Source organism: Oncorhynchus masou, unplaced genomic scaffold (genome assembly GCF_036934945.1).
Source record: "Oncorhynchus masou masou isolate Uvic2021 unplaced genomic scaffold, UVic_Omas_1.1 unplaced_scaffold_2105, whole genome shotgun sequence".
Taxonomy (NCBI): Eukaryota; Metazoa; Chordata; class Actinopteri; order Salmoniformes; family Salmonidae; genus Oncorhynchus; species Oncorhynchus masou.
The window spans coordinates 59,250-85,991 of record NW_027008584.1 but is presented as its reverse complement, the minus strand read 5'-3'; the positions used below and the strand labels follow the sequence as shown (position 1 = coordinate 85,991).

Here is a 26,742-nt window from a genome sequence, read left to right as displayed (position 1 = left end):
TCAACATGTCAGCATCATCAAATCACCTCTGCTAATATAATTGACCGGTTTCTCGTAGTTATTTATCACAGTAAATTTTGGTAACTGGGTTTACTTTTATGCTGTTGAGGGGAGTTTCTTCCTCTGCAGTGCCTTCAAACACAAACCTAAACTTCTTCTTCAGACTGGCTTTATGTTCCTCTTTAACTCTCTGTATGAGTTCTGTAAGGACAGAGTCAGAATAAAACAGCTTCGTTATTAGAGCATAAGATGAAGAAGAAGTCTTATCCACTTTTCACTCATATGGTTGAGACTGTCTACTAATAAACCACTATAAGGTCTAGTGAGGTGCTGTGGGGTTTTCATGAGACTGTCTACTAATAAACCACTATAAGGTCTAGTGAGGTGCTGTGGGGTTTTCATGAGACTGTCTACTAATAAACCACTATAAGGTCTAGTGAGGTGCTGTGGGGTTTTCATGAGACTGTCTACTAATAAACCACTATAAGGTCTAGTGAGGTGCTGTGGGGTTTTCATGAGACTGTCTACTAATAAACCACTATAATGTCTAGTGAGGTGCTGTGGGGTTTTCATTGAGACTGCCTACTAATAAACCACTATAACCTCTAGTGAGGTGCTGTGGGGTTTTCATAGACTGTCTACTAATAAACCACTATAATGTCTAGTGAGGTGCTGTGGGGTTTTCATTGAGACTGTCTACTAATAAACCACTATAAGGTCTAGTGAGGTGCTGTGGGGTTTTCATGAGACTGTCAACTAATCAAACTGTCCAGTATATCTAATTATTCAGCGTGTCTACTAATAAAAACTATGACTAAAAGAGGTGCTGTGGGGTTTTCATCAGTCTGTCTACATTTCTTTTCTAGTGACTGAGAAAGGTCTAGTGAGACTGCTGTTTTCATGGTAGACTGTCTACTAATAAACCACTATAAGGTCTAGTGAGGTGCTGTGGGGTTTTCATGAGACTGTCTACTAATAAACCACTATAAGGTCTAGTGAGGTGCTGTGGGGTTTTCACTGAGACTGCCTACTAATAACATAAAGGTCTAGTTAGGTGCTGTGGGGTTTCAACATGAGACTGTCTACTAATAAACCACTATAAGGTCTTGTGAGGTGCTGTGGGGTTTTCATGAGACTGCCCACTAATAAGCCACTAAACTGGTAAGAGTCTAGTTTAACTCCTGTTTCAACATAAGAGTCCCTAAGTTTAAAATAGCCTTTGTCCTCATGGTAAGGAGTGGGAAATGGACTCCCCAACATGGTAAGAGTCTCTGTTACTGGACTTTAGTTTCCCACAAAAGAGTCTATGTTACTGGACACACTGTTTAACATGGTAACACATCTCAGTTACTACTTGTTTCAACATGGTAAGGACTTTTTCAGCATGAAATACTAAACATGGAAAACACTACACACACACAACCTAAAAAGAAAATAGATCTGACAACTATTTCATCAGTATATTTGTCCTACATTAATTTTCAGCGTGAAATACTAAGGAAAAACTATGACAAAAAGAAAGAAGTTCTCTGTGTCTGTCTACATTTCTTTTCAACATGGTAAGAGTCTCTGGCTGGACTCCTGTTTAACATGGTAAGAGTCTCTGTTACTGGACTCCTGTTTAACATGGTAAGAGTCTCTGTTACTGGACTCCTGTTTCAACATGGTAAGAGTCTCTGTTACTGGACTCCAGTTTCAACATGGTAAGAGTCTAGTCTCTGTTACTGGACTCCTGTTTCAACATGGTAAGAGTCTCTGTTACTGGACTCCTGTTTCAACATGGTAAGAGTCTCTGTTACTGGACTCCTGTTTCAACATGGTAAGAGTCTCTGTTACTGGACTCCTGTTTAACATGGTAAGAGTCTCTGTTACTGGACTCCTGTTTAACATGGTAAGAGTCTCTGTTACTGGACTCCTGTTTCAACATGGTAAGAGTATGTTACTGGACTCCTGTTTCAACATGGTAAGAGTCTGTTATTAGTGTTACTGTAATTTAATTTAATATGTTTTAATTAATTGAATTCCCTTAATCTATTTTATGAGAATTTGTAAGATTCTTGTTTGCATAAAATAGACGGAGACCAGTCTTATCAATAAAAGATAAAAGTATTTATTCTCGGAGCGCGCTGCCACGTTACCACGAGCAACAGTTTATATACAATAACATAACATCATTTCATTGCTTCTAAAATTAATCTCCTCCTCTCGACCGAGACATAGGGAACTTTAAAAGTTCATTCAAAGTTCATTCTGACCAACTAGCACATACACAGGACACACAACACAACGGAATTAACTTTTGACCCCTCAACATTATCGATCACCACTTAGCTGACAGTTCTAATTAACAGAAAAGACAGTGAGTGCATTCCTAGGTTATCTTTTTTTTGTAATAGTATTTTTATTGGAATTTCACAATTTTCACCCATATTAAGAGATACAACAACAGAGACAAGGCACACAGAACAAAAACAAGAAAAACAGCACCCACTTACACATATCTACGCGCATATATATACACATACAAATACATACATACACAACCATACACATACATACGCGCACGCACACACACACACACATACACACCCATACATACGTACATCATTTTCCTCTTCCCGCTCGGTGTTTCTCTCACCCCATCACCATCATTGCCTCTCTCAATACATACATTTTAAACAAACTTACAAACAGAAATTAAACAAAAAAGATCAGTTTAAACCAAGAGGTTAGGTTCCACACATGGAACTTACAGTGTAGTTCTGAAATACATAGATCCCCGCCATTCTAAGTGAATCTTTGCAGCATAATAGCTGATACATCAGGTTCTAGGTAATTTAGATAATGTTCTCATACTTTGTAGAACTGGTCTGTTTTAGAATGCAATGTACATGTCAGATATTCCAGAGGCACCCATTCAAATAGTATCTTATGCCAATCTTTAATAGAAGGAACCTTGTCACTAATCCACTGTAAAAGGATGTTTTTCCTCGCTGCGAAGGTAAGGATGTTGCCTACTAGGGAGACCTAACAATAAAGAAACTGGGTCCAGCTCTAGATCAACCCCTAGGATCTTTTCAATTTATTGCAGAACACCAGACCAGTATATTTGTATTTTGGTACATGACCATAAACAATGTGTTAGGGTGCCTGTATCAGTTTTGCATTTAAGACACTGAGGGGAAGAGGAAGTGGGGCTAAAAGCATGTCTGCGATTTGGGGATATATGCAATCTGTGTATTATTCTTAATTGGATTGCTCTAGTACGGTTACATATAGATATTGTTTTTGCATATCTCCAAATGTCCTCCCACGTCTCTTCGTTAATAGTAACAGACAATTCTTTCTCCCACACTTGTTTCACCCTCTGTGTGTTGACAGCAGAAAAGGACCTTAAAGTATCATAAAACAGACTTACAGGCATTTTCCTTTGTGGGAAAAAAAAGCATTTTTTCAATGACAGACACATCAGGGTTACCAATTAAGGTGGTGCTCTTCAGAATATAATGTCTTACTTGTAGGAAGCGGAAAAAGTCCTGCTTTGGGAGTCGATATTTCTCGACCATCTGCTCAAATGACAACAAAATCCTATCAGCAAATAAGTCATTTAGCCTGCGTATGCCCTTATTAAGCCATAAGTTAAAACCAGCATCCAGCAATCCTGGACTGAAATCTGGGTGGTTAAGAATTGGGGTAAGAGCAGAGGTTAGTTTGGACCTTCCCAGGAAGCGTTGAACTGACCTCCATACTTTGAGTGTGTTAAGTGTAACGGGATTATTGCAGTGATCTTCTACAGACTTGAAACTTCTGAAGAATAAAAGATCCTGTAAGGGGTATTTTGAAAGAGAAGTCTCAATGTCTAACCAAATAGAGGAGTCATCATTTGTGATCCAGTCAGAAATATAACAAAGGTGGGCACACCATTGATAGAACCTGATATTGGGCAGGTCCAAGCCGCCCATAGAACTTGGCAGCTGCAATATTGCCATCTTAAGTCTTGGCTTGCGTTTACTCCATATAAAGGAACTTAGCCATCCATTTACATCCTTTATTACTGTATTGGAAAGTAATACTGGGATCATTTGGATTGGGTAAAGTAGTCTAGGTAAAATGTTCATTTTCAAGAGGGATATTCTACCCAACCAATTAATCGGGAGAGAGTTCCAGCGCTCCAGATCCTGTCTTATTGTATCAAATGGAACAAAATTGGCTTTGTACATTAGCTGGAATTTAGGAGTTACAAATATACCCAGATACATGAAACTTGAGGGAGACCATTTAAAAGGGAAGGGGGGAGAAGTATTAGGTACCGAGTGTAGGCTACCAAGTGGCATAGCCTCTGACTTAGTAAGGTTAATCTTGTAGCCTGAGAATTTGCTGAATAATTCAATAATATTAATAAGAGATGTAATTGTCTCGGGACTAGAGATGAATATCAGGACATCATCAGCATACAAGCTTATTTTATGGTGAACATCACCAATGAGCAGCCCCTGTATAGCAGGCGTTACCCTGATGGCCTCGGCCAGTGGTTCCATAACGAGTGCAAAGAGGAGGGGGGGATAAAGTACAGCCCTGTCTGGTACCTCTGTGTATAGAGAAGCTATTTGACCTTAGCCCATTAGTAAGGACAGCAGCCTGAGGGTCATCATATAAAACTTTCACCCATTTTATAAAGTTGTCCCCCAGACCAAATTTATTTAGAGCAAATAATAGGTAAGACCACTCCACACGATCAAATGCTTTCTCAGCATCTAGGGAGAGCACAAGACCATCCACAGCACTTTGTTGGTAGGCTTGAATTACATTAAGAAGCCGCCTAACATTGTTGCATGACTTACGGCCCCTAATGAAGCCAGTTTGGTCTCCTTTCACAATTAGTGGCAGTGAGTCCTCTAATCTTGTGGCTAGAATTTTAGAAAGCAATTTTCTATCCACATTCAGAAGGGAAATTGGTCTGTACGAGGAACAAGACTCTGGACATTTTCCCTTTTTGAGAATAAGTGAAATGTTGGCTTCTCTCAGCGTTTGAGGAAGTTGGTCATTTGAAAATGAGTGGTTAAACATATCACGCAATGGCTCAAGAATCAGGTCATGGAACTCTTTATAGAACTCACTACAAAACCCGTCTGGTCTTGGGGCCTGACCATTTTGCAGATTCTTAATTGCGAACATTATCTCTTCCTTGGTAATAGGGGCATTAAGGAGGGACCTCTGCTCTCCGGAGATAGTAGGGAGCTCAATCTTACAAAATAAGTTCTCCATTAATTTAGGTGCATCCTTTGGCAGTTCTGAGGCATAAAGGTTTGTATAAAATGTCTTAAATGAGTCACTTAAATAAATGATTACTATCAGGGTCAGTAATAGTAGCAATTGACTGAGAGTCAGCCCTCTTTCTAGCTAGGTATGCCAAGTACTTTCCTGGCTTATCGCCATGTTCATATAGCTTTTGCCTGACAAATCTCATTTTCTTTTCAGCGTCCTGTGTTAGGAGAGAGTCTAACGTTGATCTAAGGACTGATATTTCCTTTAATAGGGCAGGAGTGGGTGTTTTAATGTCGTCCTTCTCTTTAGTTCCTAATTCACCCTCAAACATTTTTTGCTTTTCACGCTTTTTCCGTCTCTTAGTAGCTGTGTGACATAATCAGACCCCTGGCATACGCTTTACAGGTCTCCCAAAGGAGCGAGGGTTATCTGTTGATTGAGAGTTAATAAAGAAAAACGCTTTAAACTCTGTAATAAAATATGATGTGAATGTATGGTCTTTAAGAATGGTTGTGTTCAATCTCCAATGTCTTGAGCGATTGACTGCCCCGTTGAGTTTTATGTCCAGGATCACCTCAGCATGATCAGATATGACTATGCTTCCTATCCTAGTGGATAAAACAGACTGCAAAGACGTCCTGGGCATAAAAAAATAATCTATTCTAGTCTGACATCCATGAGGTGCAGAGAAAAAAGTGAACTCACTGTCTTATCTAAAAACCCCAGAGCTCAGTTTCGTTGGTTCAACCATAGGTTAACTACCTTATCTGCTTACTTAATCCACAAACCATTTCTTTCTGCCTAGTTGGAATGGTGTTCATTAACTTTAATTACTCCTTGTCCGTGTCACACAATCCCTTCTTATGAACTCATATTGTTAATCAGATATAATAAAACAGAGTATAAGTTTACTTAGTTACAGTTCCATTTAAAATTAGAATATTATTCAGTCATTTTAATCAACACTAATATTCCTAACAACATGGTAAGACCCTGGACTGTTTAACATGGTAAGAGTCTCTGTTACTGGACTCCTGTTTCATGGTAAGAGTCTCTGTTATGGACTAACATGGTAAGAGTCTCTGTTACTGGACTCCTGTTTCAACATGGTAAGAGTCTCTGTTACTGGACTCCTGTTTCATGGTACACTGGACTCCTGTTTCAACATGGTAAGAGTCTCTGTTACTGGACTCCTGTTTCAACATGGTAAGAGTCTCTGTTACTGGACTTGTTTCAACATGGAAGAGTCTCCTGTTTTTCAACATGGTAAGAGTCTCTGTTACTGGACTCCTGTTTCAACATGGTAAGAGTCTCTGTTACTGGACTCCTGTTTAACATGGTAAGAGTCTCTGTTACTGGACTCCTGTTTGGTAACATGGACTAACATGAGTCTGTTTCTGTTACTGGACTCCTGTTTAACATGGTAAGAGTCTCTGTTACTGGACTTGTTTAACATGGTAAGAGTCTCTGTTACTGGACTCCTGTTTCAACATGGTAAGAGTCTCTGTTACTGGACTCCTGTTTCAGGTCTCTGTTATGTTACTGGACTCCTGTTTCAACATGGTAAGAGTCTCTGTTACTGGACTCCTGTTTCAACATGGTAAGAGTCTCTGTTACTGGACTCCTGTTCAACATGGTAAGAGTGCTTCTATATTATTTTTTTCTTTGTTCAAGTTCAACTAGTTCATTGGTAGGTACTAAAATAAATACATACATTGGAAGGATTTGGTTAGAGATCTCACACAGTAGTATAAATACACACACAGTAGGAGGATCTGAATCACCATGAAGGGTATTTGATAGTCCCTTGTGGTGGTCTGGATGTGAAGACCCCACTATCGAGAAAAATATAGCTGTAGTATTAGAATAGAAAGATTTGTTAAAAGCAGGTTTAATTAGCCATTTAGTATTATGTATGTTGTACTTCTGAACAGGTGTCCCTCTTATCAGGCCTTGTGTGTCATCTCATACTTTTCATATCATAGTATTTCTTCTCATATTATTTTGCATTGAGTATACTGCATATGAAGTATGTTCTGTCATGATGATGATGTTGACTGGTTAGTATACTGTACATGAAGTATGTTCTGTCATGATGATGATGTTGACTGGTTAGTATACTGTACATGAAGTATGTTCTGTCATGATGATGATGTTGACTGGTTAGTATACTGCATATGAAGTATGTTCTGTCATGATGATGATGTTGACTGGTTAGTATACTGTATATGAAGTATGTTCTGTCATGATGATGATGTTGACTGGTTAGTATACTGTACATATGAAGTATGTTCTGTCATGATGATGATGTTGACTGGTTAGTATACTGTACATGAAGTATGTTCTGTCATGATGATGATGATGACTGGTTAGTATACTGTACATGAAGTATGTTCTGTCATGATGATGATGTTGACTGGTTAGTATACTGTACATGAAGTATGTTCTGTCATGATGATGATGTTGACTGGTTAGTATACTGTACATGAAGTATGTTCTGTCATGATGATGATGTTGACTGGTTAGTATACTGTACATGAAGTATGTTCTGTCATGATGATGATAATGATGCTTTTGTATCCTCTTCTTCTTCTTATTGTTTCTCTGCAGGGTGCTGGATCTCTCCAACCTGGTAACCTGGTTACCTGGTACTCCAACCTGGTAATCATCCTGCTCGTGACTACAGGTAAACTGGATGAGATTAAATATTATTTTAGTTGTATTTGTTTGTTTACCTCCTGAAAAGGAATGATCTGGATTTATGACGTTGTTGAGCATATAGTAGTGTACAGTCATACAGGGAAAATAGGGTGCGTACAGTTTCCAGTTGACAACTAAACCTTACAGTACTTCTCTTTTGGTGATTTTTCTCTGAAACTTGGAACTCTCTTAGAATAGATTTCAACACCACAAATGTACTTCTTACTTCTTGGAACTTCTTCTTTAGTTTGTCAGTAAAAAACACATTCAGCACAAGAGGTTGACCTCTCATAGTTTATAGAGTGTGACCATCTTCAGTATCAATTCATTAATGATGGAATTACAATTCAGCATCCTGATGTGTGACCTATGTTTCAGGGTGTCTGGGTCAGGACAACGGGAGTGTGACTTACACCCCCAGGAGAGTCTGCTCCTTAGAGGGCTCTTCTGTGACCATGCCCTGCTCTTACACATTTCCCAAGGGTCACAAAGTCACAACAGCTTTCTGGTTCAAAGGTCAAGTGCCTGGTGCTGAGTCTCTGGATCTGAATTTGAACCCTGAGTACAAAGGCCGTGTGGAGTATCTAGGGGACAGTAACCAACTCTGTACACTGAGAATCACAGACCTGAGAGAGAGCGATTCAGGATCCTACAGCTTCCTGTTTGGGACTGACGTGAATCCTGGGGGATGGATGGGGAATCCAGGAGTCAGGTTGAATGTGACAGGTAAGGCCACGGCATGAATTCATCCACATGAATATGGAGAAAATCGCTGTCCGTCAATGTTCAACTCAAGTCAGCTATTTTTGGACAAGTTGCATACGCACAAAGTCTTCACAAAGGCCGACAAAAGCCTGTGCATAGAAATAGAAGGGAAGCGCTGCTAAGGTGCACAATAGTACATTTTGGCAGATGGAAGGTGCTCTTTGGTAAAAGGGGTAAATTGGTCATCAAAAAGAAAGGTGGACCAAGGCTCTCTTCATATAAAACAAAGATTAAAAACTCCAACGCGTTTCAGCTGCATGGATTTCATCAGGGAAAGAAATGATAATACAATGTCCTCTTTTGAAAAGCTTATTTTTTAGGGGAAAAAGCTGTTCAAAAGAGGACATTGTATTATCACTTCTTTGTCCCCCCTGACGTAGGCCATGCAGCCAAAACGCGTAAGAGTTTTTCAACTCTGTTTCCATTGAACATGCCATACTAATAAAGGCATGTTAATTAATTATATGAAGAGTGACTTGGTCCTCTATTCTTTTTGAAAAGCAGATGCATCTTTTAGACGGACAATCATCTCCGCTGTCCATCATCCATCAGCGGATTACTCACATTGAATAAAACATTGGCTTCATCTGTAATTTTAAGAAACAATAAAATAGGAGATTCTTGTAGGAAGCTTTGGGAGGAGAATGTTTTATTCTTTATGTTACTGTCTGTTATTTTCCTGGGTTTGACTTGATCTAATAAAGCTATTTTGTTTGAAATCAAATCTCAAATTAAAATGACCCCCACTCTACCCAGGGCTCCATGTTGATTTGACCCCTGACCTAGCTTTGGACGGCGAGTGGGCAGACCTTACCTGTGGCTCCTGCTTATTGAGTGAAAATCCCACCTACACCTGGTACAGGGACAAACAGCCTTTGAACTACACCAACAAGGTCAAGGTTATGGCCAACTACCTGGAACTAGACCCGGTAGGCAGGGAAGATGCAGGCAGCTACTCCTGTGCGGTGAGCGGCAGAGAGGATTCCCCTGGTCCGGCAGTGATCCTTGGTGGGATGTAAGTAGTGTATAGAGAGGATTCCCTGGTCCGGCAGTGATCCTTGTCGTGGGATGTAAGTAGTGTATAGAGAGGATTCCCCTGGTCCGGCAGTGATCCTTGTCGTGGGATGTAAGTAGTGTATGAGTCGTGGGATGTAAGTAGTGTATAGAGAGGATTCCCCTGGTCCGGCAGTGATCCTTGTCGTGGGATGTAAGTAGTGTATAGAGAGGATTCCCCTGGTCCGATGATCCTTGTCGTGGGATGTAAGTAGTGTATAGAGAGGATTCCCCTGGTCCGGCAGTGATCCTTGTCCCCTGGTGGGATGTATGTAGTAGTGTATAGAGAGGATTCCCCTGGTCCGGCAGTGATCCTTGTCGTGGGATGTAAGTAGTGTATAGAGAGGATTCCCCTGGTCCGGCAGTGATCCTTGTCGTGGGATGTAAGTAGTGTATAGAGAGGATATTAGAAATGTATGAATTTCATCTGTTTATGTCACTAGCAAATCATCTATTGGTTCTGAGAGTCAGCAACCCAAATATGGCTTTGTTTACTGACCTACATCTTAGCATTAGCTTGAAAAACAACAAAGGGGTATACTACAGCTAACTTTGATAAACAACTAGAAATAACCATTGATTTTCTGATTCATTAAGAAAGCTCAACTTCAATGTGTGTTTTTGGTTGTTCAGTCAATTAGACCATGTCATTTTAAGCTCGTTTTCTATTAATAAAACATTATTTTAGAATATTTAGTTAGCTGGCTAACTCATTGACCCTTGCTTCGTAGTAACCCCCTCTGGAGTGGAAGGACCCCAGTCAGCATGTGCTAAATAACATGCCATGAACAGCTCAATGTCACCACAACATGAGCTGTGGGTGTTAATCTAGATGTCACAAACTGTCATCATTTTCTCCTCCAGACTTCCCAAATAACACCTCAGTGTCAGTCACAGTCAGTCCCCCTGGGGAAATAGTGGAGGGCAGATCAGTGACTCTGACCTGCAGCAGTGATGCCAAGCCACCAGTGGACAAATACACCTGGTACAAGAAGAATGAAGAGCGGACGGGGTTCTCAGAAACAGGATCAGGGCAGAGTTACATCATCCTTAACATCAGCAATGAGGACAGTGGGCAGTACTTCTGTAAGGCTGAGACTCAATACGGACCACTTGACTCTGCAACTGTGCATCTCAGTGTAACAGGTAAGATATCCATTTAATTAAGGCAGAATAGACCGGCCATACTGTAGTTCGGGCAAATGTCAGATGGGCTGGTTTATATTTGGCCTAGTGGGCCGGTCTCAACTAGTCAACTTCTGTAGGTGGTCACCTTCACCAGGGTTGTAGGTTAAATGTTCTGATGCGAGTAGATGAGTCTTTATCTGGTAATTCGTCCTCTCCCAGGTAAACCAGTGTTTCCCTGGGCTCCCGTTGTGGGGGTGGTGGCTGTGTTGGCAGCTGGAGCTCTGCTAGTCATCCTCTATGGCACACTGAAGAAGAGGTGAGTCCATTAAGATACCAGGGTTGAGGTCAATTCCACTTAAATTCCAGTCAATTCAGAAAGTAAACCAAATTCCAATTTCAAATGTTCCTAATTGAAAAGTATTGAAATTTCAGTTTACTTCCTGAAATGACCGGAATGGAATTGATCCCAACCCTGCCATTAGGATACCTATGTTTTAAAGACATAGCATTTCATTGAACAGCTTATTGTGCTTCTAAGAGGCGAAGTATTTAGAATCCAGTTAGGAAATTATGGCATATAAAAAAATAAGTGTGTCTTTACTCTACAGTGTTATGGTCTGTTGTCCTGAGACTACTACATGACCTTTACTCTACAGTGTTATGGTCTGTTGTCCTGAGACTACTACATGACCTTTACTCTACAGTGTTATGGTCTGTTGTCCTGAGACTACTACATGACACTCTACAGTTATGGTCTGTTGTCCTGAGACTACTACATGACCTTTACTCTACAGTGTTATGGTCTGTTGTCCTGAGACTACTACATGACCTTTACTCTACAGTGTTATGGTCTGTTGTCCTGAGACTACTACATGACCTTTACTCTACAGCGTTATGGTCTGTTGTCCTGAGACTACTACATGACCTTTACTCTACAGTGTTATGGTCTGTTGTCCTGAGACTACTACATGACCTTTACTCTACAGCATTATGGTCTGTTGTCCTGAGACTACTACATGACCTTTACTCTACAGTGTTATGGTCTGTTGTCCTGACTACTACATGACCTTTACTTATGGTCTGTTGTCCTGAGACTACTACATGACCTTTACTCTACAGCATTATGGTCTGTTGTCCTGATGACCTTTACTCTACAGTCTGTTGTCCTGAGACTACTACATGACCTTTACTCTACAGCGTTATGGTCTGTTGTCCTGAGACTACTACATGACCTTTACTCTACAGCATTATGGTCTGTTGTCCTGAGACTACTACATGACCTTTACTCTACAGTGTTATGGTCTGTTGTCCTGAGACTACTACATGACCTTTACTCTACAGTGTTATGGTCTGTTGTCCTGAGACTACTACATGACCTTTACTCTACAGTGTTATGGTCTGTTGTCCTGAGACTACTACATGACCTTTACTCTACAGTGTTATGGTCTGTTGTCCTGAGACTAGTACATGACCTTTACAGCATTATGGTCTGTTGTCCTGGGACTACTACATGACCTTTACTCTACAGTGTTATGGCCTGTTGCCCTGGGACTACTACATGACCTTTACTCTACAGTGTTATGGTCTGTTGTCCTGAGACTACTACATGATCTTTACTCTACAGTGTTATGGCCTGTTGTCCTGGGACTACTTTACATGACCTTTATGTGTTATGGCCTGTTGTCCTGAGACTACTACATGACCTTTACAGTGTTATGGTCTGTTGTCCTGAGACTACTACATGACCTTTACTCTACAGCATTATGGTCTGTTGTCCTGAGACTACTACATGACCTTTACTCTACAGCATTATGGTCTGTTGTCCTGAGACTACTACATGATCTTTACTCTACAGTGTTATGGCCTGTTGTCCTGAGACTACTACATGATCTTTACTCTACAGTGTTATGGCCTGTTGCCCTGGGACTGCTGCATAAACTTTACTCTATATTACAGCGTTATGGCCTGTTGACCTGGGACTCCTACATGTCATCTGTCACTCTCTCCAGGAAAACCCCAAGAGGAATGAACTTTATCGGGGAGGCCCAGATGGTACCTTGTGGTAAACCGACACACACGGCGCAGTCTGATGACACGTACATGACTCTGAATAAAAGGACAATGTCTCCTGAGTATGACACTCTGGCTGTAAGTTTCTCCCTTGAAAAGAACTTTGATGATTTACGGGTTAGTCACAATAACGTTTCCTTTCTCCCAAAGTGTGCACATGTTCCCCCAGTTGAAAGTGACATCTGGTTCTCTCCTTTCAGAATGTCAGAAACACTGTTGGCTGAAGACCGTCTGGCGGAAGAAGACCCTATGCCTGCGACCTCAACATAAATAGCGTTAGAAGTGAACACCATATAACCGTTTGAAAATTATTAAAAAGGGTGTAATTTTTAAATGATCAAATTTAGAGTTGTATATTTGATTTTCTATAGGTACGCCTAAAAGGTTTTTAGGCAAAATAATCCATTCAAAACGGAAAGCTAATTGAACGTGGGATTATGCCAGGGCTATTGTATAAATAGAACAAAAACGAACTAAACGTTTAAGAGATCTGAATTTTAGTTTATAAATATTTTGCTACAATGACAGTTATCTACCCAACTCGTTCCTTTCTTTTAGCATGTGCACGTAGTAAGTACACCATCATACTTTTCAAAGGCATTAAGTCATTTGTTTAATTTGTATTTAATTCTAAGTCACAGCACTCTCTTGCTCTTGGTCCTCATCTTTGTAAGTCACCTTGCTTTAGCACCTGTGCGTTTGATCAGTTTCTTGATGAACATATTTAGTGAACTCCATGACAGTCTCTAAAGCAAAGGGCTATAGCAGCACACAAGTAGACTACAAATACATGCTGGGACCAGCATGTACTGAGCGCAACTTTGAGCGTTATTGAAGCGGGCGAGAACGCAGACGCTACAGGTTTCGGGAATCTCGCTCCTTGCTCCGCTCTGATACTCCGTCTAGAGAAGCAGAGCCATTGTGCCACTAGAGGGTGGTCCCCCTCCATTTGATCCTGCTTACTGATATATTTTATTTAAACCAGGAAGGGCTCATTGAGATTTGAAAAATAATTTTCAAGAGCGTCCTGGCCAAGATCGGCAGCACCAAGTCATTACACAATTAGACAGACAACATGCAAAACTACAAGTCATCTTGTAAAAACCAAAGAATCCACAAGAGTATAACAAAATCATAAAACAGCAAATAAAAACAATGATTCCTGACCTGTCAGTCAACATTCTTCATCAGTGATTTAAAAACACCAATGTGACAAGTTCTTCCAGTTGAAAAGTATTTTAAGGTGTTCCAAGACGATGGCGCAGAGTACATAAAAGCCATTTTACCAAATTCAGTTGGGACATTTGGAACAGTTAGCAGGATAAAGTCCTGCGAACAAAGAGTATCCACTACATTTCTGAACAATAAAAATGCCCAAATAAAATGGTAGTAAACCCAAAACGGCTTTGTAAATAAAAGTATAACAGTGACTGAGCTTGACTAGAGAAGGCCAGCCAACCCTGGTATACAAAGTACAGTGGTGCGGAAGGGTTTCGCTGTTTAAAATCCATCTCAAAGCACCATGGTAAAGGGTGTCCATTGATCTCAAACACTGAGCGGAAGCATTCATATAAAAAACATCCCCATAGTCTAGTAAAGGCATCAATGTAGCTGATTGACAGAAAGGAGGGCCCATACGTGTCTAAATGTAGCTGATTGACAGAAAGGAGGGCCCATAAGTGTCTAAATGTAGCTGATTGACAGAAAGGAGGGCCCATAAGTGTCTAAATGTAGCTGATTGACAGAAAGGAGGGCCCATAAGTGTCTTTCTATTCAACTTGTTTCCACCAAAAACAAAGACACACAAGTCCAAATAGCCAAAAGCCACTTTATTTATGAAACAACCTTAATTGACTAGAAAGGAGGCCATAAGTGTCTAAATGTAGACAGAAAGGAGGGCCCATAAGTGTCTAAATGTGTGATTGACAGAAAGGAGGGCCCATAAGTGTCTAAATGTACTGATTGACCCCAGTAACTGGCGGATTGACAGAAAGGAGGGCCCAGTAACTGTAGCTCCCCAGAAAGGAGGGCCCATAAGTGTCTAAATGTAACTGATTGACAGAAAGGAGGGCCCATCCCCAGTAACTGGTCCAAATAGCCAAAAGTACTTTATTTATGAAACCCAGTAACTGTGAAGGAGTGGTACAACCCAGTAACTGGCGGTACAACCCAGTAACTGGCGGTACAACCCAGTAACTGGCGGTACGTCCCCAGTAACTGGCGGTACGTCCCCAGTAACTGGCGGTACGTCCCCAGTAACTGGCGGTACGTCCCCAGTAACTGGCGGTACAACCCAGTAACTGGCGGTACAACCCAGTAACTGGCGGTACAACCCAGTAACTGGCGGTACAACCCAGTAACTGGCGGTATGCTGTCGTCTCTCAAAGTAGAATGTATTCTGGCAGTGTTGCTCAACTCCGTCACAGGTCCCCCTAGGGCAGGGGGTACTCAACTCTTACCCTACGAGGTCCAGAGCCTGCTGGTTTCCTGTTCTACCTGAATTAGTTGCACCCACCTGGTGTCCCAGGTCTAAATCAGTCCTGATTAGAGGGCAACAATGAAAAATTGCAGTACAACCGGCTTCGAGGTCCAGAGTTGAGTTTGAGGACCCTAAGAATTGCACAATTGTTTACTTTAGTCCAGCACTACAGTAGCACAACTGCTGCAACGATCAACAAGCTCTTAAGAAGTTGCGTCAAGTGTGTTAGTGCTGGGCTATAAGAAATATGTGCAACAGGGGGGCAATGAGAGACTACACTCCCGGAGAGCTGAGTAACACCATTAGAACATTGGTACTGTTGCACCGGCCTGGGCAATGGAACACTACCATAGACACCTATAGGTTACACTCAGTAACTACTGAATCTTTAGGGGGATTCTTCCTCTGCTCATCCTGCTGGCAACACCAGGGTCATTGTGGGTTCACCTCGGCCCACATATTACATCAGTCATTTGGGATGAGACTAGAAAGTGTCCAATGACCTCATTTAGCATAATTCCAACCAATAAAACAGCATGTTTTCACTCAAAGTGTTGGTCTGACACCTTTCAGTGTGTAAATACCTGTTTTTGTCCCCCGATGCTCTTGTCTAACACTTCAGATACCTGTAGACTGAAGTAATTAACATGTTGCAGATTGAAATACATGGTACAGAATGAACGCTGTTTCGATCTCCACAGAAGAGAATCACGTTCTCTCTGACACGTTCTGTGTCAACCTCTGGGGGAAAAGTCCCTGGCTTCAGCTATTAAGAATGTAAAGCTACAGATATTAGCAAATTACACATTACTCATTTGCAAAGGCCGATTGAGTTGAGACCATTCAGCTCAAATTCTCGACCACCAAACCACCATGCCACTTAGCATGAAACTATTGGGCATGCACTAAGGAGTATGCTAGCATGGACATTGGAACACATCCAGAATTTGTATCTGAAATAATACCACACGACGGACATCAAAATGGAATCTGGCGATCAGAAGTCACAATAGACATTTTCATGTGCACAACTTTAACTTTAATGGACCTCAAGCTAGGACACTGACCTGAACAGCTTGCCTAAATAATTGGACATGATCCTATAGAAATGGCAACAGTATAAGGCCGTGTTCACACAGGCAACCTAATTCTGATATGTTCCTCACTAACTGGTCTTTTGACCAATCAGATCTTTTGCCAATAATTGAAAAAAAAGAAAAATCCCAATTGAGCTGCCCATGCAAACGCTGCCTAATGACAATAGTGAGTTGTGGCCTTTGACTCTGATTGGATTTTTTTTAATACAGAAAGTGAGAGTGAGGCTAGGTGAGGACCAAAATACCTTCTCTATTACAACCCTGCTGAATCATTTAAAAAACAATAACAGGGATAGCCACTTGTGTAAATACTGAAGAGAAAACTACCTTGGAATGCAAGAAAAGCTAGCCTACACTGGCTTCTTGCAATGCAGAACACGTTGGCAAAGACCAAAAATCTATTTTTTCCCCCTTAGGGTGAAAAAATAAACCAGATGATCATTTGGAATGTGTAGCTATGAGACCATTAATTAATCAATTAATTACCCCTCAGATATTTACCACTAGGGGCAGTAAAGTGACGTTCATATTTAAACCAACCGAAGATGGCGGCTTTAAACCCAGTCTATAAATCCCCTCTTCAATGCTACAACTTCTAGTTTCTTGTTACAATTGTCAGAAAACAACGTGGATAAACTGAAGTCACAATTCTAATGGTGCAGCCAATGAGAAGCAACAGGAAGTGAAGTTTCCGTTACTACGGTAACGACACCAATGACAGAAAGTGGAACTTGATGTGTTCACCATTCCAGATCCCGTCAACACGAGAAGTAACGTCTCCCATGTGGTAAAGGAACTGCAGTGTGTGTGGGGGGGGTTATGAGGTATGTGCAGTGTGTGTGTGGTGTTATAGAATGGTGCAACGTCTCTGAGTGCTTTTCTTGCTCTTCTTGTTGCTGCGGTTGGTTTCCTTATACCTCCTGATCTCTCTGACTAGAGAGTAGAACGCCTCCTCCACTCCCTGAAACAAAGACGCACAAAGGAGAAACTTTACACTCAAATGAAGCGTGATGGAATGCAGCTTGGTCGCCTTCAGTAGACTCAAAAACAGAGCAAACGAGTAGAATAGAAGAGTGCTACCTGAATGTATCCAATATCAAAGTTATCCCATTTGTGCCCTCAAATAGTGACATGACGGCTGTGTATAAATGTGTTATGTTACCCAATACCTTTAGTGAGTCAGTTGAGTTTATTCAAATGATACACAACAGTTAAGACACAGGAGTCTGTCAGGACAACACCTCCTCTGACCCTCCCTGTTTAGGACCAAAACACTCTAACAGCTTCTACCCCCAAGCCATAAAACTGATGAACAATTAATCAAATGGCCACAGGACTACCTACATGTACAAATTACCTCTAACCTGTACACCCGCACACTGACTCGGTACCCCCTTTAAATAGCCTCGTTATTGTTATAGTGTTACTTTTTATATTTTTTTTTACTTTAGTTTATTTGGTAAATATTTTCTTAACTTTTCTTGAACTGGACTGTTGGTTAAAGGCTTGTAAGTAAAGCATTTCACGATAAGGTCTACACTTGTATTCGGCACATGTGACAAATAAAGTTTGTTTAGATTTTCCCAGTCTGAGGCTGAACAAGCCTGCTACAATGGACGCATCATCTCTGCAGAGTGTGAGAAGTAGGAGAGCGCTGCTCAGCGTCTGGTTCTACTTCAACATTCCCGCCTGTGAACACATGATAAAAGTGGATCACGTGCTGCTCAAAAGTTATGCTTCCAGTGTAGCTGGTCCATTCCTACTGCTCCCCCGTGTAGTTCCCCTGGCTGGAAAACCCACCTGTCTGGTTTTGGCAGAGGTCTCCACGAAGGGCACACCATAGCCGCGGGCCAGTTCCTGAGCCTGCCTGCTCTCCACGCTCCGACTCCCCAGGTCACTCTTGTTCCCCACCAGCACCATAGGCACACTGTCACTGTCCTTCACCCTGTTGATCTGTTCTCTGAGGAGGAGAAAAAACCCACATGGTTCAAATGATCACGTTGACTTCATGGACCGTCAGTCCTTGCATTCATAGAGCCATCTATACATTTGAGTGGCTACAGATATCCAGTCCCATCCCTCAGCTTTAACCTTGTTTGTAGGGGGCAGTATTTTAGTTTTTGGCTAAAAAACATACCCATTTGAAACTGCCTATTTCTCAGCCCCAGAAACTAGAATCAGATTAGGATAGAAAACACTCTAAAGTTACCAAAACTGTCAAAATATTGTCTGTGAGTATAACAGAACTGATATTGCAGGCGAAAACCTGAGGAAAATCCAATCAGGAAGTGCCTCTTATTTTGAAACCTCTCCGTTCCTATGCATGCCTATCCTCCATTTAAAGGGATATCAGCCAGATTTTTCTTTCTATGGCTTCCCTAAGGTGTCAACAGGCTTTAGACATAGTTTCAGGCTTTTATTTTGAAAGATGAGCGTGAAGGATTACATTGCGTAAGTGGATAGGTGGGGGCTCTCAGAGTGTGTTTTGCGCAACTGAGTAAAGCCGCCACTGTTTCTCCCTCTGTTATTGAAAAACCTACACACTCGGTTGATATATCATTGAATATATATTTTAAAAACAACATGAGGATTGATTATAAAAAACGTTTGACATGTTTCTGTGGACATTATGGATATTATTTGGAATATACGTCTGTTGTTGTGACCACTCTTTCCTGTGGATTTCTGAACATAACGCGACAAACAAACATCTGTTTTTTTGGGTATAAAAATAATCTTTATGGAACAAAAGGAACATTTGTTGTGTCTCGTGTGAAAACATCCGAAGATCAAAGGTAAACTTTTTTTTGGACTGCTTTTCTGATTTTCGTGATCTAGCTACTTCATGCTTAGTGTACATAATGTTATGCTATCGATAAACTTACACAAACGCTTGGATTGCTTTCGCTGTAAAGCATAATTTCAAAATCTGAGACTACAGGTGGATTTACAAAAGACTAAACTGTGTTATATTGCACTTGTGATTTCATGAATATGAATATTTTTTTAGTAATGTTATTTGACTGTGGCGCTATGCTATTCAGCGGTTGCTGATGACAATTATCCCGCTACCGGGATGGGTAGCGTCAACAAGTTAAAGCAAACCAAGTAGCGGGAACACCATTTAGCTGTTGTTCCACATTTAGAGTTGGGCCTTAATTGGGGCGTGATGCCTAACGGAGTCTGACAACAGGGAAAAGAATGCATGCTAACGGAACATGATAATGACTCTACAGCGTTGTATTCAGTAGTCGCGGACCGTAGCAAAACCTTTGGTCTGTTGCGGGACATTTTGCAACGGAAATAGTTTACTCCAAACAGAAACCATTTTGCAATGGAAACTAGAGTTTATATTGGACAAATTCAAGTAGGTCCCTCCCAGTTTCCTTCTGTTTGCTTCCTAGTATAAACGGTTTCCATTGCAAAACTTTTCACAAACAGGCCAAATGTTTCACTAAGGTCTGCGAATAATGAATACACTCCAGGTGTCGGACAGCAGTCACTGTGACAGACAGTCAGTACCTGTACAGGTGAACGTCCTCAAAGGACTTGATGTTGTTGATGGCGAACACACAAAGGAAGCCTTCCCCTGTCCTCATGTACTGGTCCCTCATGGCGCTGTACTCCTCCTGACCTGCTGTGTCCAGGATGTCCAGCAGACACGTCTCCCCGTCAATCACCACCTGCTTCCTGTACGAGTCCTAGATTGAACATAAAGCTTAAGAACAGGATTCTAATATTCTAGAACTCTTAGCATAAAATGAGGAATTCAAAACAATGGGACAGGCGATGCTAATAAGCAACACTGCTGGGAATCTGTTTATTTTCAGAAGCTTCCACATGGAATTATTAGGTTTTGCTAACCTGGGTATATTCAACCTAGTACAAGTCCTAAAATAGGGGTGTGTTCATTAGGCATCACATGGAAGGAAACAAGCAGAAACAGGGAGGGACTACCTGGACTTGTCCAATGAGAAAATGTTTATTTTTGTTTTCCATTGCAAAACTGTCTTTTTTTCTGTTTTCTGTTGCTCTAATGCAGTGGGTCCCAACTCCTGTCCTGGAGAAACCCACAGCAGAACACATTTTTGTAGCCCCGGACTAACAGACCTGATTCAACTCATTGAGGGCCTGATGACTAGTTAGAATCAGGTGTGCTTCACCGGGGCTACAATAAAAATGTGTACTGTTGGGGTACTCGAGGACTGGATTTGGGAACCGCTGCCCAAATGAACATTATCCAGAGACAACAGGTGCCAATTTCTAATAGACTCCTACCACCTACCCATAGGTACTGGTGTGAATCTGAATGGATTGGAAAGCATGATCGTAACAATGTTTGGAAAGTAATAACCCCTCCCCTTTGCCACCCTCATAGCTTACAGAACCACTCTGTAAATCATTCTAACCATTTAGCTAGCGGCAACACTTATCCTAATGATCAGGAGACTGTGGATAGATATTATAGAATAGAATCTACATAGACTCCATATAGTGGGTTGCTACGTTTGAAGCAGACAATTTCAATTGAATTAACTTACTATTAAATGGCAACTCCACAACTTTTCACCAAACCAGTGTCTACATATGTGGAAACAGCTCATTTCTACATAAGAAAAAAAAAGAGAAATAATTTTTAAATGACATCAAAAAGTAAAAAAAAAAAAAAAAAAGTTTTTTAAATTTTCAAACATTGATGGGGGGGGGGAAGAAATAGCATCCCTTTGGCTAGAAACTAGTTACAGGTTTTGAAAATCCCAGTTTCTCTTACTTTTAATCCCACCCTGTGATGTCACAGAAGCATTTTTTAGGAACCCTTCTTATACTTTTTAACTACAGATCATAACAACGTGTCATTTTCATATATGTAGACACTGGTTTGGTGCTGGAGATATAAGGGGAAAAGTGGCGGAGTTCCCCTTTAATAAGAGTCACAGAGAGACAAACACCTGCAACTCACCTCGATGGTGGGGTCATATTCATCCACAAAGTGATTCTGGATGAGCTGGATAGTTAAGGCACTCTTCCCAACACCTCCAGCACCCACCACAACAAGCTTATACTCAGTCATGCCTGGAGAGAGCGGGAGAAAGAGAAACACGTGTTTCCATTAAAGCTTCACATAGAAATGTGTGTTATAGATCTGCCCTTCTCATTGAAAGCAAGTCTACGTGGTAGATCTGTTCTATGTAAGCTATTACTATGCTTCCCGTTCTTATGTTATGTTTTGTTTCTGCTTCTTTCAGTTTGTTACACCAGCTTCAAAACAACTGAAAATACAATATTTTTGTTTATGGAAAATATATTTCACAGCGGTTTAGAGTACAATGTTTCTCTACACAATGACTGCTTGTTTTGTCACATTAACTGAAATTAGGCAAACTATTTAGAATTTTAGCAACCAGAAAATGGCAGAGCGATTCCTGCATATTGCATCTTTAATAGCACACATGGAACAGATCTACCACTTAGACTAAATGAGAATGACAGACCTATAACTCCCATTTCTATAGACATTGTTGGGTCACCCAAAAAGTTACATATTGTAACTTTTAATGTTGAATCCATGTAGATTTATTAAATTGGTTTTAAAATATAATATATATATATATATATATATATATATTTTTTTTTTTTTTAACATTTATTTAACTAGGCAAGTCAGTTAAGAACAAATTCTTATTTTCAATGACGGCCTAGGAACAGTGGGTTAACTGATTTAAGTACTAGTTGTTTTCTTACTTGTAAATAAGTTCTGAAATGTCTGTGTGTGTAATTGTGTGTGTGCATGTCAGATTTACATCTGACTGTATGGTTCATTGTAGAGACCTTAACCCAATGACCTCAAAGAGACTTGGACCTCCTGCCGTAATGATTCATGTGTTGGGCTTTACAGTAGCTGGACCCAGATTTGAGTCCTGGCCGGTGCTACCCCCTCGAAATTGGCTACACTGGTGTCAGATGTGGGATGGCATCCTTGAGGCCATCTGAGAGGGGTGTACACCTGAGGAACTTGTTATAGAGAAGCGTGGGTCACACTCTCCTGAAGGAATGGTAATGTAGGGCCCTTAACCAAACCTCAACAAGACATTCTGACCTCTTGGCATAATGGTTAAGGTGTTGACTTGACAGTCTCTAGATCAAAGTTTGTGTCCCAGTCAGGGCTAGTCCCCAAATTCATAACAATATTATACATTAACTCATTTCTGAACCAAACGAGTCCTATATTTTAGGCTAATTATATACTTTCTGTTCAAGTGTGATGAGGTGTTCGTCTTTCAGTCCAATTAGGTACATTCTAGACAATATTTCTGTACACTTGGGGGACCCCTTTGATTGAGGAGCATCCCCCAAAGGAAAACGCTCTGTATACTATTTCAATTGAAAACAAGGCATTAGTAAGACAAAGGCACGAGGAAACCTGTGGTGTCTACAGTACAGCCAACAACAAGTTCACATAATATGCTTTTCCAGTGATTTGGAATAGCCCACGGCCCGGAGAATTGTCTGATCATTGCAGGATATCAATCTTTATTCGCGGTCATTACAAAAATATGCTGGTATCTGCTAGCAAAGAGGCCGGCTCTAATTTGACCCAGATTTGTATGGGGGCTAACGTTAGCTAGCATAGCATAACTAACAGACTGCGGTAGATGACACACTAGGCAGAATACAATCACTGCATTTCTGCGATAATAATGTAGGCCTATTGCATGAGGAAAATGACAAAAATCAGAGCGCTTACCTTAATTTGGTTGGTCGTTTTTCACCAAACAAAAATGCAGCGTTTGAATGACAAAATGAGATTAGTGCTACATAGCCTGAAACAATTTCCTGATTGAAGCCAGCTAAGAACAAATATATGCTTTTAGAAACTGCAATCTTTGCGGCAATTGAGCCACAAATATGTCAAATCACTGTTGGCAATGAACGGGAAATATAGGTTGAATATAACCCGAATTAATTTATAGGTAAGAATTAGTAGTAGGGGAGTAAATCTCTCTAGACTCCATTGTGGTTGAAAAGGGGTAAGGCTTTCACGGCAAACGCAATCAATGGTATTGATTTAACAGCCAATACCATTGTGGTGAAGTAGACAGACAGTAGAGTAACCTAACCAGAATGGGGCTTTCGTTCTACTTCCGGTTATACCCGCCTTCAAATCAGAAACTGACCAATCAGGAACCGACTGAAAGCCTCATTGGTTGTGTCCGAAAAAATAAATCGCATGCTCTCAACACCTTGATAGTCCCGCCTTTGTACGAAGATGAACCAATCAAAGACATTGCTGCAGTGAGGTTTGGAAAGAGCGCACTCGAGTCTGATTGGCTCGATTATTTGGGTTGTTGAGTGTGCGGAGATAATTTGACCACTAGATGGAATCATTGTACTAGCGGCTAACCAACCGAAAGGCTGTAAAAAGAGCGAACCATGTCTATGTAAAACAGACACAGTCAAGATCGCTTTGTTCATTGCACGCTATTGACACGTTTCAAGCACAAGGTTGATGGCCCAATTTTATGGGGTTTCCTTCAAAAACGATATTCAAACTGACAAATTGGTTGAGGATAATATTGGGAAATAAAACTTAATGGAATACCTTAACCTCTATTGGGTTTGCTGTAAGTATCGAACTGCATTCGTTAAAGAGAGGATTGGTGCTGTAAAGGTCAGTAGTGGAACCCTGACAGTGATGGATCAAACTGTGTTACAGCTCACTAAGGATTTAGGGAAGCACACACACACACACACACACACACACACACACACACACACACACACACACACACACACACACACACACACACACACACACACACACACACACACACACACACACACACACACACACACACCAGTCTCTCCCCCTCACCTCCCTGCCATAGCCTAGGCTATAGCCAATCCCCTGCATCCTGCCCCATGTCTCTCTCTCTCCCCCTCTCCTCCCTCTCTCTCTCTCTCTCTCTCTCTCTCTCTCTCTCTCTCTCTCTCTCTCTCTCTCTACTGAGTGCATCTGCTCTTCTCACTAATCTTTGCCTAAAATCACAGAGATAATCCAGCATCCATCTGTCATGGAGGAGAGAGAGAGAGAGAGAGAACATTGGGAATATGAATGTGAATATTATGTAAAAAGTTAAACATTTCTTGTGCTCTTACAATACCAATCGCTGTATTTACTCAAATGTACCAGTGCTATATGACGACTGTAACCAATATGATATTGTAAACTTAGAAAGGGATAAAACCAGAACTATGGATCGATTGTAAACAGTAATGACCACAGGGGTGTAATAACGATAACGATGAGACCATTTTATATACATGTATATATGCTATATGACTAATAACGATGACACCATTTTATATACATGTATATATGCTATATGACTAATAACGATGACACCATTTTATATACATGTATATATGCTATATGACTAATAACGATGACACCATTTTATATACATGTATATATGCTATATGACTAATAACGATGACACCATTTTATATACATGTATATATGCTATATGACTAATAACGATGACACCATTTTATATACATGTATATATGATATGACAATAACCATTTTATATACATGTATATATGCTATATGACTAATAACGATGACACCATTTTATATACACCTTTTATTTTACACATATACATATTTCATACATGTCATATTTGTTGTGTGTTTTTGTATGTATATGTCTGTATGTGTTTTTACATGTTGTCTCCCCACAGGTAATCGTACGTTTCAACAAGACGGAGGAGAACATTGAAACAGGAAAGTAAGAATCCAAGAGACAAAAGAAATCAACAGAAAAACAACAACAACAACACAACTATAGTAACAAGTCCAGGATTGGTTGCTCAAATGTTCTGTTCAGGACACGTAAAGCATACAGTCCCCCTTAGCCTCGCAAACATACACTGTATAGTATGACAGAACACACACACCTGAAGATACAGTTCATATTGCCAAAGACCAGTACTAGACACACATTGCACACTGTGGTGCAATGGCAACCGCACATGTTTTCCATCACTGCACAAAAGGTTAACACACAATTCACCAACAGCCAGTCATTCACTAACAGGCCGACAAGTTTCATCACATGAAATAATGAAGCAGCGTGCGTTCAACATTAACATCCGAAGTCATCATTACTTCTCTTGTCACACGTGGACACATGGACACGTTGTGTGGTGCACTCACTGCACCCATGAAACCATCATTACAGCATGCTCACCGCACAATGTTCCAGCACCTGCACCCGACACACACAAACGCACGCACGCACGCACACGCACACACACACACACACACGCACACACACACACACACGCACACACACACACACACACACACACACACACACACACACACACACACACACACACACACACACTTGCGCAGCTATCCTTGTGAGGACATACAGTTCAGTCCCATTCAAAATCCTATTTTCCCTAACCTTAACCCTAACCCTAAGTTTAACCCTAACACAAACTCTAACTCTAACCTTACCCCTAAACCCCCTAGAAACAGCATTTGATCTTATGGGGATTAACAAAATGTCCCCAGTTGGTCAAATTTTTGTTTGTTTACTAGTTAGTATAGTTAAACACACACACACACACACACACACACACACACACACACACACACACACACACACACACACACACACACACACACACACACACACACACACACACACACACACACACACGCTTCGGAGAGTACTGTCTAATACATAGAAACGTGTATAGAAAGGAACAGTAACCTACATACAGTAAATATTGACTTCTACATATAAGTGCATTCAGTGATTTTGGCAAAATGCCTAAAATACTGAGAGGGTAATATGACAATAACGACAGGATTCTGGAGCACCATTTAACTGCTCTCTGACAGGATTCAGTGGAGTAACCCATGGCCCTTTCTCATGGATATAATGCCCACTTTGCCGATGCTCGAAACATTAGACTGCTGTGTGCAACATAGGCCAGTAGCAATTGAAAATAAGCATTGGGCTGAGTCGCAGTCATCCATACCACCCATTGCTAAAAAACAACAAGCTTTTCACAAATGAGACACTTACATTTGATTTCCAGAGACACTCACAAAGCCGACAGACAGCTCATGGAGAATTATTCGTTTGAAAGTAAATTACATGTAAATTA

General features: G+C 40.8%; 2 protein-coding genes across 4 annotated transcripts; one reads left to right on the top strand and one right to left on the bottom strand.

The window, feature by feature from the left end:
- The first annotated feature begins 6,553 nt into the window (after positions 1–6,553).
- Positions 6,554–13,321, top strand: LOC135532911 (hemicentin-2-like). The gene is made up of 9 exons (XM_064960342.1): positions 6,554–6,604; positions 7,876–7,951; positions 8,344–8,691; positions 9,487–9,738; positions 10,116–10,166; positions 10,648–10,929; positions 11,131–11,227; positions 12,921–13,059; positions 13,182–13,321. The coding sequence occupies exons 1-9, from the start codon at positions 6,566–6,568 to the stop codon at positions 13,203–13,205; spliced, it is 1,308 nt and encodes a 435-aa protein (XP_064816414.1). The 5' UTR covers positions 6,554–6,565; the 3' UTR covers positions 13,206–13,321.
- A 3,155-nt stretch (positions 13,322–16,476) lies between these two features.
- On the bottom strand, positions 16,477–23,608 carry LOC135532908 (GTPase HRas-like). Of its 3 annotated transcripts, none has more exons than XM_064960338.1 (5): positions 23,303–23,608; positions 21,518–21,630; positions 20,080–20,258; positions 18,358–18,517; positions 16,477–17,518 (listed from the first exon to the last, which is right to left on the bottom strand). In XM_064960338.1, exons 2-5 carry the CDS (start codon positions 21,626–21,628, stop codon positions 17,405–17,407), a joined length of 564 nt encoding a protein of 187 aa, XP_064816410.1. In that variant the 5' UTR covers positions 21,629–21,630; positions 23,303–23,608; the 3' UTR covers positions 16,477–17,404. The 3 variants fall into 3 exon arrangements, with proteins under 3 accessions (XP_064816410.1, XP_064816411.1, XP_064816412.1); XM_064960339.1 differs by lacking the exon at positions 23,303–23,608 and adding an exon at positions 21,099–21,163 and having other exon boundaries at positions 21,518–21,584; XM_064960340.1 differs by lacking the exon at positions 16,477–17,518 and adding an exon at positions 17,543–18,246.
- Between the last annotated feature and the right edge of the window lie 3,134 nt (positions 23,609–26,742).

Excerpts from the sequence above, each read along its gene's own strand:
- LOC135532911 (XM_064960342.1), top strand. The coding sequence starts at position 6,566 with ATGGTAAGAGTCTCTGTTACTGGACTCCTGTTTAACATG. Across the intron at positions 6,605-7,875 it reads CTGGACTCCTGTTTAACATG|GGTGCTGGATCTCTCCAACC; the intron begins GTAAGAGTCTCT and ends GTTTCTCTGCAG. Across the intron at positions 10,167-10,647 it reads AGTGATCCTTGTCGTGGGAT|ACTTCCCAAATAACACCTCA; the intron begins GTAAGTAGTGTA and ends TTTCTCCTCCAG.
- LOC135532908 (XM_064960338.1), bottom strand. The coding sequence starts at position 21,628 with ATGACTGAGTATAAGCTTGTTGTGGTGGGTGCTGGAGGTGTTGGGAAG. Across the intron at positions 18,518-20,079 it reads GAGGACGTTCACCTGTACAG|AGAACAGATCAACAGGGTGA; the intron begins GTACTGACTGTC and ends TCTCCTCCTCAG. Across the intron at positions 17,519-18,357 it reads CCTCTGCCAAAACCAGACAG|GGAGTGGAGGAGGCGTTCTA; the intron begins GTGGGTTTTCCA and ends TCTTTGTTTCAG.